The following is a 13,799-nucleotide window of genomic DNA, read 5'->3' on the forward strand; positions in this document are numbered from 1 at the left end:
AAGAAAACTGAATGCAATTTTAACAATATTCTGCTTGTTACTAAATGTTTTGTGCCTTTATAGAACTGATCTGTAATGCACATGTATAAGTTGAGGGATAATATTGTTAAAATTGTGCTTAATTTTCTTAAGAAATTACAGTTTTTTCAGATAATTCTCACCTTTTTTGTTTGGGTAGTTTGTAAATGTAAATGTTTTCATAATTTAATGTTTTTGATTTTTGTTTTGTTTCTTTTGCACTAAAACAAAGAGAAAAAATTGGAGTTGTCATTATTTATGAGTTATTATGCTATTGTTTTTTGGTCTGGCCCACTTGAGGTTAAATTGGGCTGAATATGGCCCCTGAACTACAATGAATTTGACACCCCTGGTCTAAATGTACAAATCAGTGTTTTGCAGTGATACACTAGCAACTGTGTTATATATATCTGTATAAAAAAGAATTCTGACTAATCTACTCCTTCTGAAAACAGAAGGACAGACGCACAAAACCATAACATTCACCAAAACAACAACAGAAATAGCATTGACCGAACAAGCCCGAATAAATAAACCTGTCTGTATGGAGATAAAAGATAATGAGAAAAAGAGGAAAGGGCTGTCTATTGTCATCAGCCTCCCACCACATTTTATTTAAAGCATAACAACTTTTCTCTGCAACAGTTCAGGCAGAAGTAGAGCGTCTGCTTCAGGTGTTCTCCTTTCACTGGGGGCTCTGGGTGATGATAGGGCAGGTGAAGGCTGAGGTAACCGGTGAGCAGTACCACCATTCTGCACAGGTGGAGGCCGATCAAGCTGCTCGCATCTGGAAAGAAAACTGAGGAGAAAGAAAATCAGTAGGGAAGAAAAGTACACAAAAGAACCACGAGGCGGTTTTCCACTGCCCAGCCAGCATGCAACAACCATGTTTACATGCGCATAATATTCTGGTCTTTGCTCATATTCTGGAAAAAACGTGATGTTTCTACTAAGCTGTTGACATGGCTAATGAAAATGAATATTCCACTAATATTAGTGATTTTATGCAGCTGTGCACACTGCAATTAATGTGGGATTTTCTAGGATTACTTTTTTTCCCCATCCATAGCTGCATCATTTGACCATGCAAGCAGTTCCATTTTCATTTCTTGACCCACAGCCTTGAAAAATTTGCAAGTTCACACATAAAAAAAAACAGCTCTGTTGATTTCTTTGATCATTTTTAACCCTTTAACCTCTGACGTGTCTGTGGTGAGTGTTCTGTGTGTATGATTTATTTAAAATATTCAGAAAAATTCAACCATTTACTCATTAAGAAAATTTTCAAAACGCTCTGATAGAATAAACCTTGTTCTTTCCATAGACATCTGAGCATGCTCAGTGCACCCCCCGCCACCTGTGGAATGGGGGGCAAAACATAGAGTAGTGAGTGAAACTGACTTGCTATGAAAATAGACGGTTTGGGCTTCTTCTTCTTCTTCTTTTTTTTTTTAACACAGTTTTCCTTGTCATTTTTTGTTTGTAATGTTGTTTACAGTGTTGTGGTGGTTTTCCATGCTTTTATTTATTTTTTACTATGTTTTTACCAAGTTTTGACCGTGTAACTGCTTTTTGGAGTTCAACCAGTTGCGAAAAAGCAGCTGGACTGATTTAAAAAAAAAAAAAAGAAAAAAAAAAAAGAAAAAAGAGCCCTAAAACAAAAACTACGTGGCCCAGATTTAAACACATGTAGTTGTTCAGTGTGTTCCGGTTCACAGTTCATGTTAAACATCCTACATCTCTTATTAATATGCATTCTGAGTGCCTTATTTAGTAAATGTAATTTAGCAAAACCACTGAAGAAAAGGAACACAAGCACATACTCACAGCAGCTTTTATGACACTGAAACAGACACAAATTCACATCAGCATTTTATTGAAATAATGTCTCTGGGGTTAAAGGGTTAACAGAGTGATATTTTGCTTTTTTTAAAAAAAAACGGAATTATTCATTTTAAAACATTTCCCTATGGTCTACATAATTACCTCCGCCAAGGAGGTTATGTTTTTGCCAGGGTTTGTTTGTTTGTTTGTTTGTTTGTTTGTTTGTTTGTTTGTTTGTCTGTTTGTCTGTCCGTTAGTGTGCAACATAACTCAAAAAGTTATGGACAGATTTGGATGAAATTTTCAGGGTTTGTTGGAAATGGGATAAGGAAGAAATGATTACATTTTGGTGGTGATCGGGGGTGGGGAGGCCCACGGGGGGGGGGCGCAGACCAGAAAATTTCATCAAAATCTGTCCATAACTTTTTGAGTTATGTTGCACACTAACGGACAGACAAACAGACAGACAGACAGACAAACAAACAAACAAACAAACCCTGGCAAAAACATAACCTCCTTGGCGTGGGGGGGCCCACGGGGGGGGGGGCACTGATCAGCCTTGGCTGAGGTCTGTGCTCTCCGAGTGCTTTTCTAGTTTGTAAATGCTATGCTTGGGTTGGAATTCTTCATTAATTAAACTCCACAGGCCCATCTTTTGAGTGTTGGCCCTTTAAATGCAAATGAGCCACTTCACGCCCCCCCCCCCCCCTCCAGGCTGTTGACTGTGCTGCTCTGTCCCGTTCAGCCAACAACTGAACATTTTCAGCTCAAAGTTTGGACATATTTTCAGTTTTTACTACAACCGCTGCTGCTGACAAACAATTATGTCGTACTCTGAGGAATGTTCGTCGGAAGTCTTGACCTTATATGTGCAAATGCCATGACGTAACTAGTTATAGATGCCAAAAATTAAGAAAGTATTTAAACGGGTTGTAGAAATCCACTTGATTTTTGCCAAAATGAATATAAAGATAACTTTGCAGCCCACGGAGGGTTCAAATTCAAACTTTATGAACTATTAGGATCCAAATATACAAATAAATGAACCAAAAACTAATGAAAAAGGGTTTAGCAAAATATAACCCTTTAATATAAGTAGCTTTTCTCTTGGGCTCACATATCTACCTCAGCCTATAAGAGCTGATAAGACCACAAAGACCATTTATAGTTGCGTACATGGCCCTAAAACCTGAACAATATCAGCATAAAACACATATCTTAATCAGAAAACACTGAATTTAGAATCAGTCAGTCTATGGAATACCCTAAGGGACCTTATTGTTAATGTAGCCCATATGAAACTACTGTGTACATAAACATTGTCATCCCTACATCCCATATACAGTATCTCTTAATTCTTTCCAAATTACTGTATATTTAGTTGTAAACAATCACCTGATGATACATCCACTGCAAAGCCTTCGTCTTAGTTTGTTAGCTCTTTGTTAGCTTCTGTAAATCACAAATTCACTTCATTTTGTCATAATCACTGAAGCACACAGAAAGTCCTTGTCCCATCCTTGAAAGGACACGAACCTTACTTTCTAACACTTCAGAAATAATGAATGTCCTTGAAGATACTTGATTATTTATTGAAATTACAGCACCCAAATTTATCACATTCCTCAGCTCTCCGCACTCAGTCCAAGGATCACCATGAAAAATAACCTCAAATCTAAGTCGGAATGGAGAATATCATAGTTGTACAGTATCTTATATGTCAAAACAGCACGGTCATGTTGTGACCTGGAACTCTGAATTCATTTTGAATAAAAGCTTTTGCAGTAACTTAAGAAGATGGGGGATTTGGTAATTTTTCAAAAGAAATAATTTTGATCCTTACTAAGAAAGTAAAAATATCCTCGCTGCTAAACTAGAAGTGCTTTCTTATGCCCAGTGTCATCCAGGTTTATTCATCTCCATCTTCGACGTCGTTGTGTGTCAAGTAGCTCTATTTTACAGCAGGTTTTTAAGAGACACACACTGATTTATATGTGACACATTGTCTTATAGTAGACATATAAATTCTTCTGGCTATAAAAAAAAGTTTATTATGAGAAATGGGTGTTTTCTTTGCTGCAGAACAAAATAATGATAGAGTTGAGTGAATTTTGAAAACAAATGTGTTAAGAACTTGCTCCAACGGATGAAAATGCAAATGTTCTGTGATTACAAAGAAAAAGATCCAATCCAACTTTATTTATGAAGCACTTTAAAGCAACCACAGTGGAGCAAAGTGCTGTACAGATGACTAAAAGCACAGTGAATAAGATTAATCAAAGCATTAAGAAACAATAAAATAAAATAAATAAGACAAGTTAAAATATAACAACATAAGCAAAATGTCAACATTGCAAGAGTGTGCCAAAGAGAGCAGGCGGGTTATAAGAAGAGATTTAAGAACAGGCAACGAGGAGGGCGGTCTGATATGCAGAGGCAGGTCATTCCATAATCTGGGACCAGCAACAGCAAAGGCCCGATATCCTCAGAGCTTACGCTTTGTTCTCAGCACCACCAAGAGCGGCTGATCAGCTGATGTTAGAGAGCGAGTCAGTGTGTAAGTGTGAAGGAGCTCAGAGAGGTAGGGTGGTGGAAGACCGTGGAGGGGTTTAAAAACAAATACAATTATTTTAAACTGGATTCTAAAATGAACAGGCGGCCAATGGAGCGACGCTAAGACCGGAGAAATGTGGTTATATGTAGGAGTGCCGGTCAAAAGATGTGAAAGGATTATTCATTTTTCAACTTATATATGTTTTTATGTATGTATATATGTTTGTTTTTTTTTTAGTTGAATTGTTGTCTGTAACTATTTCTTTGTCTTTTATTTGGGTTTTGAGTGGTGGTGGGTGAGAAAGGAGTTGACATTCAGGTGTGACAATTCATGTCTATTCTGTATCTGTATTTTATAGCTTATGCTGTGGATCACTCTGTCTGTCCAAAATGTTCAATAAATAAAGTTAAAAAAAAAAAAAAAAGATGCGAAAGGTTAAAGAATTTCCCCTAGTTACAATTGAAGCTCCTTGTTTTTACTGGACAGGTGATGTCAAAAACACCATTTACTGATTTTTGACAAACTAAAAATATATAATAACACAAACTAGAATTGAATAGATGCATGCCACAAAATCCACAATGGCAAATACAGTGAAAAACATAACCAGTCTGTAAAAGAATATTTATTGTCATAAAATCTGATGTATAGTGAATCAATATCTAATATAAAGCAATAATAATAATAATAATAATAATAATAATAATAATAATAATAATAATAATAATAATAATAATACATTCAATAAATACATTAATAATTACAACACATAAAATAACCAGGGTGTGATTTGTCAAAAGAACAGAGGGGGGGATGTTTTTTTGTGTTTTTGTTTTTTTGGTCCAGCAGGGGAGGGGGGGCAACACTTATATATGTGGGGGTGTGGTCCATAACTAACGTAACGCTGGCGTGACACGAAAATGAAACATGCTTTTAACGTCCAACTCCCGGGTTCTATTCCTCTATTATACATGCAATGTTCACAACTTCTAACCTATTGACACTGGACCCCCTCCACTGCTCTATGGGCCTCCCACAACCCCCACTTCATGGCGCCCCAGTGCATGGGGATGTTCGCAAATTCTGAGACTGCCGACAGTTCGGTTCAGGTGAATGTTAGTGCCAGTAATGTAGGATGTAGGTGGAAGAAAACTGTCACAACCTGCCTGTTATTTCAATTGGTTGGTTGTCCCCCCCTAGGATGGAATTTATTGAACACAAGTAGGGATCTAAAAACCAGAGGGGGGGGTTGATCCTTCCCATCCCCCCAGCAGATTGCACCCTGAAAATGACTATATATAGTAAGTTAAGTTAAATATTACCTTAATAATTCCACTTATAGTGCCATAAGGATGGAACTCTGGAACTGTTAATTAAGGCTGGTATCATTTAGTGGTGCAGTTTTTTTTCTCAAAGGGCAGTAGGTAAAATAAAATCATTATCAGGAGTGAAGATGTGTATTAAATTTGAGAAAAAAATGACCTAAATATTATGAGACTTAAGGATATACCTGATAGTTTTACTGGATTTGATGCCGTTGTACAAACAGCTCAGCCTTGGACTCGATGGAGGAGAGTGTAAACAAACAAAGAAAAAAAAGAAAGGAAAAAAAAAAAGAACATCCATTGTGGTGTGTAAGTGATAATAACTCAATCTGCCGTTTGTTTGGTTTAACTGTAGGTCTCTTCTCAAGTCCTCAGCAGCGATTTCCGCTGTTGGGACTATCAAAGCCCCTGGGCTCTTGTGTTTGTTGATCTTAGAGTCTGAACCAGCCAATTACAAGGAGCTGAACAGCCTTGATGTCCACACATGTCAAAATTGAATAATGTCATGCCTATAGCTACAGGCCTGACTTCACACAGAGAGCATATCAGCTGCTTGCCTGTGGGTGGATTAGACATCCTCAGGCAGACGTGAGACTACATAAAGGACACAGGATGTGAAGAGCTCCGAATTTCCATCTGATGTCAGACGATAATAATAAATGAGCCTGAGCCTTCTCTGATCTCTGTTTGTTGACAGGTTTCTTTCACCTAAGAGTTCCTGAGTCATCTGCAGTGGGATCAGCTGTCGGACGAATCAAAGCCCATGACTTGGACATCGGTAAAAATGCAGAAGTGGAGTACACCATTGTGCCAGGAGATGGAGGTGCCATGTTTGACATCACCACCAATGAACACAACCAAGAGGGGATAATCATCCTCAAGAGGGTACGCACGCCCAGAACATATTTGTTTTCCATTGTGTGGCTTTATATTCAGGAAGTATAGGGGGAAATATAATGTTAGGCTCAGTGTTTTTTCAGTGGGGGATGTTTCTCTTTTGAACACACCACCCACGTACCACTGTGATAGAATAAAAACCTACAATGTGACACATTTTGACAGCACAATGCTATATAAAGAAAGTCAAACAAACCCAATGTCAAAATAGCATGTAAGAAATACATGTGAGACGATAGAAAAAAGTTAACTTGATTTTATTTAGACTGTCAGAGTCTGGGTCTGTTAATGAGCATTAACCAATCAACAAGGGAAAAAGAAACAGACTACTGTATACTGATCAGATATGGAATTATATTTATGTATTTATTTATTTATTTACTTATTTATTTATTACCCCACCTGTTTGTTTGTTAACACTATAGCAGAAAAAACATTGGTTGAATTCATACCAAATTGGGTTTATAGATTGCCAGTGACTCAGAATAGATCTGATTACATTTTGGGAAAAGTAGGTCAAAGTTCAAATTTTTCCTGCATTTTTTAAAATCTTTTTTTCCCCATTTACTCATAATGCGCAAAATTTCAAATGTCTATGAAAAAAAACAAAAAAAACATCAGTTTTCTTTCAATTTACTTTAAATTTCAAATGTCTGTAGCAGTAAAACTACTGGTTGAATTCACACCAAATTGGGTTTATAGATTGCCAGTGACCCAGAATAGATGTCATAACATGTTGGAAAAAGTAGGTCAAAGTTCAAATTTTTTATGAAGTTTTACAATCTTTCTTCCTATTAACGTACTATTCAGATTTAACCCTTTTGTAATTGCTTGTTTGATTAGAAAATGCAGAAGATCACAGTCACATTTATTTAATTCTTACCCCACCCCCCAAAGGGGAGGCAAGGGGTATTGTTTTTGGTTCTGTTTGTTTCTTTATTTGTTTTCCCCCATTTTCTTGTAATGGGTGAAAATCACATGTCTGTAGCAGTAAAACTATTGGTTGAATTCATACCAAATTGGGTTTATAGATTGCCAGTGACTCAGAATAGATCCAAGTACATTTTGGAAAAAGTAGGTCAAAGTTTAAAGTTTGAATGACTTTTTAAAATCTTTTTTCCTCCCATTAATGGATAGAATTTCAAATGTCTATAAAAACATCAATTTTATTCTGATGTACCTCAAACTTGGCACAAATATAGAGGCAACTGATATGCTGACATCACCACATGCATAGACGAGATGACAACAGCTGGATCGATGCCAAAATAAGCTACAATATGTGCGAGGGGCAGGGTTTGTTGTGCCTGACATCACATGTTTATTTATTTATTTATTTGGCTGCAAAGGTGCCATTAATATACAATATCTTCCACAGAGAAGCACAGGCAGTGTCATATAAAAAGTAATTCCACATGCAAAAACATATAAAATATATGAGAGCAACTCCAAGGGAACAGTAAAAGAAGCAGAATAAGCAAGAGTGGAAAAAAAGGAGGCATATGGGCCGTTCCAGCCATAGCAGGTTATGTAAAGCAGCAACACATTCCCTTAGTGACAGTTTGTAAAATACTTTTAAAGGTGTTCAAAGAAGGGAACGTTTCTGGGGTAATTGTGAATTGCAGCTCATTTCATGCCCAGGGCGCTTGAAAACAGAGTTTGCGGCTTTTTGAAAGTTATAATTTCAATAATTTAAAGTAACTTTAGGTGAAGCTGTTGCACCTTAGGGCAGTGGTGCCACAGCACCTTCAGCACTTTGAGAATACCCTACTGAGTGTTATATTTACTAGGAAAAAACAGGGATGATTTTTTTTTTTTTTTTTTCATTTGTTTGTTGGGAGCCCTGCTGAATGCAACATTTGGAGTCATTTGCATATTCACTGAATTACAAAAAAATGCATATTTCAATAAAAAAACAATAAAATAAAAGCCAAATAAAATAAGTAATGACAGGCATGCAGGTCCCCCAACAGTGCTGCTTCATTTCTGTGCCAACTACAGAGTTGGCAGATAGTAAACCTGTAAATTTGAGTTGTTGTGATGATGTTTTCTGTTCGCTACACATACTTATATCCAACACAGTGCAGCGCAGCCATAGCTCCATCAGGATGTATGAGCTATATAAAGCATACACTCAGCAAGCCAGGGCTCATTTACTATGCCATATGTTCCCTTTGCTAAATGGATTAATACATCCAAAGCATAGTGACCCATAGCAAGAGGTTTTGGATACTGGTTGTAGATTCCGTGATCCAGAGAGTAAAAGTATCTCATTTATACCAACTTTTACCTTATAGAGTATTGGCAGGCCTGCGATATCACTTCACAAAATGGCAAATGGCACAAAAGTGCCATTAATATTAGAGAAATGAATTACTCCAAGGATAAGCCCTTTGAGATCTATCATCTCATTTTCAAGGGGGACCCGCGGCTGCCAGAGGTGAAAAAAGAACATTACAGCCACAGGCTAAAATTAGAAGGAGAAATCGAGTGGTCCTGGCATTCCAATGAGCACTATTCTACGAATAACGAGGCTATAATAAGATGTATTATGCAATCAATTATTTTCTTTAGCCCATATATTAAGAAACTGAGAAGCACGGTTCTGAAATTAAAATATCAAGGTCTTTGCTCTTAAGAAATGTACGTGTGATGGATATTTAATTTTGTTTTGTTTTAAATACACCACAATAATTTTCCAGTAGCAGCATGTTTTAGTAAAATAGAGGCTTAGAACTATCACATGGAAATCCAGCCAATGAACCACTTCAATTTTAATTCAAGATTCCTTATATTGTCATTGCATACAGAGCATACACAATGGAATCTGATGCGCCAGCAGAAATGGTACTTCTCGAGTAAAGAAAAAAAAAAAAAGGAAAAATACAATGCAAGATATTTAAATAGTATGAAAGAGTAAAAACTGTAAAAAAAAAAAAAAAAAAAAAAAAGGCACCCATACTTGCCCCTGTCCTATTCAGTCAAGTCCCACATTCACACGTTCATACCTAGTTAAGGTGCAGAGGACAGTGAGAGGCACATACAGTGGTTCATTATTCCACATTGTTGAATAAGATTATTGCACATTGGTGTTTTCCGTTATTGCACAGTGTTGGTTATTACACATTGCTGATTGTGATTATTGATTATTGTTGATTTTTCATTATATTAATGTCAGCTTTCATAATCTTTTTCAAACAATATTTTTTATTGATTTCCAACAGAAAAACACATAACACATCAACACACAATAAAATGCAAGCTGACCTCACTGCACACACACAAAACTGTATAAGAGAAAAAAAAAAAAGAAAAAGATAATACTAATAGCACACACAAAGAATTAATAGCCTTATCGATAAGTATAAACCCATTAAGGATGCCCACACCTCTTCAAATTCTTGCACTTTATGCCTTATTACATAGATTAGCTTGTCTAATGTAACACACATTGCCATCTCTCTAATCCAGGGCTGTGTAGAAGATACTTCAGTCTCTCTCCAAGATAGAGCAACCATCCTCCTGGCCTGCAGGAGGCCACAGTTGATCAGATTCTTACACTTAGATTTGACAGAAAGGTTATCTGGATATACAGTTGTGCTCATAAGTTTACATACCCTGACGGAATGCACATGGGACGGTCATGGATGTTCCAACATGACAATGATCCAAAACACAAGGCCAAGTAAACTTATCATTGGCTACAGCAGAAAAAAAAGTGAAGATGAAGGAGTGGCCATCTCAGTCTGATTGAGCCACTTTGGGGAGGTCTCAAACATATAGTTCATGCAAGAAAACCCAAAATCTTCAAAGAACTGAAGGTGTTTTGCCAAGAAGAATGGGCAGCTTTATTATCTGAGAAAATAAGAAGCCTCATCCACAACTACCACTAAAGACTTCAAGTTGTCGTTGATGTTAAAGGGGCCGATACAGAGGATTAAGAACTAGGGTATGGAAACTTTAGATCAGAGTCATTAGGATAGTTTCTGTTGTTAGTAAAATTTAAAAAGAGTAAACACATTTGTTACCTCCGCCAAAGAACGGCGGAGGTTTTGTTTTCATCTGGGTTTGTTTGTCTGTCTGTTAGCAAGATAACTCAAAAAGTTATGGATGGATTTTCATGAAATTTTCATGAAATGTTGATACTGGGACAAGGAACAAATGATTACATTTTGGTGGTGATTGGGGGGGGGGGGGGGGGGGGGGGGGCGTTGCTCTGCCATGGTGGAGGTCTGCGCTCTCCAAGTGCTTTTGTAGTTTGATAGTAAATGCCTTCACCCAACCACTAGCCACGAGTCAAAGAAAATTTTTTGCATTATGATTCATATTCTCTGAAAAATGGCCAAAGAATCAATCAAAGTTTTGATAAACATTGTACCTGGATACTTTTGATTTTACTTAGAGTGCAAACAGTACCAGCTTAAGACATTCCCATACACAATGAATTAAAATACCTTTCTCAGTCAAATATTTCACACATGTATCTAGAATGGCAGGACACCATTTAGCTCTCATAATGTTAATGTTATTTTGCTTTATTTGTTGAAAAAAAATCACCTCATTCTTCCAGTTATCTGTGTACATCCTCGGTCTTCTTTTACGATACACCTTGTTTAAGACTCAGAGGTCCATTAAATGCACCGAGTAGAAGTAAGATAGTAATTCTGCTCAAAGGCTCAGCCACAGAAAGGTATGGTATTATATTTCTTCATCGATGGAATTCAGCTCTGTGACAGCGGGTGTATCGTATTCATTTATAAGTGCTCCCGAGTAGGCAAGGATCTAAGTAAGGTCTCAGTCTTAAAAGCTGCAGCTGCTTTTTTTTGAGTTTTTGCAGGCGTCAATGTTGGGCTAGTAAACTACCCTGTGCAGAGAACGGATGTCAACAGTTTACAAACTGTTACCTCTCACTGCCATTCGGGGACACCTCTAAATAACTGCTCACGCTCCTGCACCTCTGTCAGGATACTATTAGAATATATCATGTCAGCATCGGTTAACACACACAGAATCTGACTTGTTTGCACACTCACATACTCTACAATGCAGTTCCCTTTTGCAGCATGCAGTGGACCCCTGTGGTGAGTTTAAATGCCATTTGTTGTCAGTGCGATTGAGGTTCAATAGAAAAAGAAGAGCGGTAGAGCAGTGCTACGTTTGCATTATGCATCAGCCACAAACAGTCTCTGCGATATGGCGAAGAAAAAAAAAAAGAGGAAAACATAAATGTCAGAAAGTGAGGATGACTGTAAGCAATACTTTGATGCCTGGATGAGATGGATTTCCTTTCTGAAATGAGTTCTCTTTTTTTCTTTTCCAAAATGCTGTGTGAGCTTTAGTTAAATATTCACACCTGAGATTTATGTTGTTTTGCCAATTACTGACTTTACTAACAATTCTTTGTGCTTTATCCTCAATGCACAAGGCGACATATGAAATAAAAAGTAATCAGCATTTTTAAAAAATCTACACTCTGTAGTTTCATGCAACAACATTAATATAAATTGTTTTGTTTTGGGTTTTTTTTGAGCAGTAAAGCATGTACTTTAAATATAGATGAAGTAAGATCACAGACCAATCAAAACGTTGCTGCTTCAGAAACAGGTCCAATGTGCGCAGATTAAAAATGTGGCTGTCATTACGCCCTGCCGCTTCTATGTAAATTCATCTCAACAAAACGTGTTAAGGGACTGGTGATATGTCACTTGTTTCATTTTTCCTCTATGGCATTTCATCTGATTGCAAAAGTAACAACGAGCAGCAAACGCTACCTGTTTTCATGCCTTTCAGGGTATTTCTGATGTAAGTGTATAAAACGTTCTTTGGGGGAATGCAAATCTGCGTTTGTTTTTTCTGATGTATCAGACCGAGGTATTCGTTAACTGGTACATTTTTAGTACATGCCCCAGCTCACGAGCGCACAAAAGGTGTGCGATCCCTTTGATCCCCCAAAATATGCAGCCGAGTGAGTAATTGATTCCCTGCTCGGTGTAAGAGCTTCTTCGGTTTGCTCTGTGCAGGTCTGCGTGAACATAAGGCCAACCCTCGTGTGCGCTTGAACATACATGTGTGTAATCTGTATGAATGGCACTCACAGCCATAGCTATAGATCATTCTATAGTGCCCCTTTTCAATGACAGTAATGGAAAAAAAGAATGAGCTAGGATGCAATTATGATGTAAATGAAGACAGTTATTTGTTTACATCATGTATACCCTTGATGGATGGAGAGAATGCATCATTCCTCCTATTGTTTTATTTCCAGTGTTTGATACGCTGCCATAACAACAATGAGGCAGTGTAATGTATTCCCGACAGTGGGAGGCTCAAAGCCATTGTTGATGGGGGACATTCTGAGCGCCTTTAACTGACCAGCAGAGCAATTTACTAAACAACATGTGCCTGTACCCATATGGGACCGTGACATTAGCAGGACATAGAAAGAGCAAAAAATAGAAAGAAGAAAGAGTGAGCTGCGCGTTGGAAAGGTGTGACGAGTGGGTAGCTGGAGATGAAGCCTTTATGAGTTGCTCACTGTGTTCCCAGAATACTGACCCGCCCACAGACTTGTCTTATTTCAGATTGGTTGAAGATCCCTAGAGACAGGTGTGCAAATGTGTGCAGACAATCTCTCTTTACCCTGCTCCCTCTCTTTCTCTCTCTCTCTCCCTCTGCATCTCATCCTTTCTGCCTCTTGTCTCTTGACTTTTCCTCCCTCACACTGAAAAAAAAAAAAAAAACAGCAGGACAGAGAAGAAAGCCACATTGCACACAGAGCAGAGTTTGGCAGACCCCAAATTAGAGACTCGGGAAGGTTGGTTATGATAAGAGGATCAGGCTGAGTAATGGGTTCAAAGGATGATCGTCTGTTTCCCAGTCTGCCGATACAGGGGGAGACGGAAAGGGGAAAAAAAAAAGAGGCACAGAGGCATGGAAGGGGGTTTGCACATCCCATCTGCAAAACATAAGATTATGGGAGACAATAGGTAAATCCATCAGTGAATTCCCAGGGAAACCTGCAGACAAACGTGTGCAAACAGAACGACATACTGTACACGCAAAAACATGTTGAAGGAGTCAGACACATTCAATCAAGCAGTAGCGGTAAGCACTCCCACACATTGAGAGCCTTTGACATGATAACCTTGGGTTGTTCAGTCGGAATAAATGCGTTGTGTGTA

General features: G+C 37.8%; 1 protein-coding gene across 1 annotated transcript in view; it reads left to right on the top strand.

The window, feature by feature from the left end:
- LOC115411554 (cadherin-12-like) overlaps positions 1–13,799 on the top strand; it is a 316,867-nt gene that overhangs the window by 210,234 nt on the left and 92,834 nt on the right. The window contains exon 6 of the mRNA XM_030123742.1: positions 6,419–6,606. Coding sequence (XP_029979602.1) covers positions 6,419–6,606 — 188 coding nt within the window. The remainder of the gene's footprint in view (positions 1–6,418; positions 6,607–13,799) is intronic.

The sequence above is a fragment of the Sphaeramia orbicularis genome, chromosome 20 (genome assembly GCF_902148855.1).
Source record: "Sphaeramia orbicularis chromosome 20, fSphaOr1.1, whole genome shotgun sequence".
Taxonomy (NCBI): Eukaryota; Metazoa; Chordata; class Actinopteri; order Kurtiformes; family Apogonidae; genus Sphaeramia; species Sphaeramia orbicularis.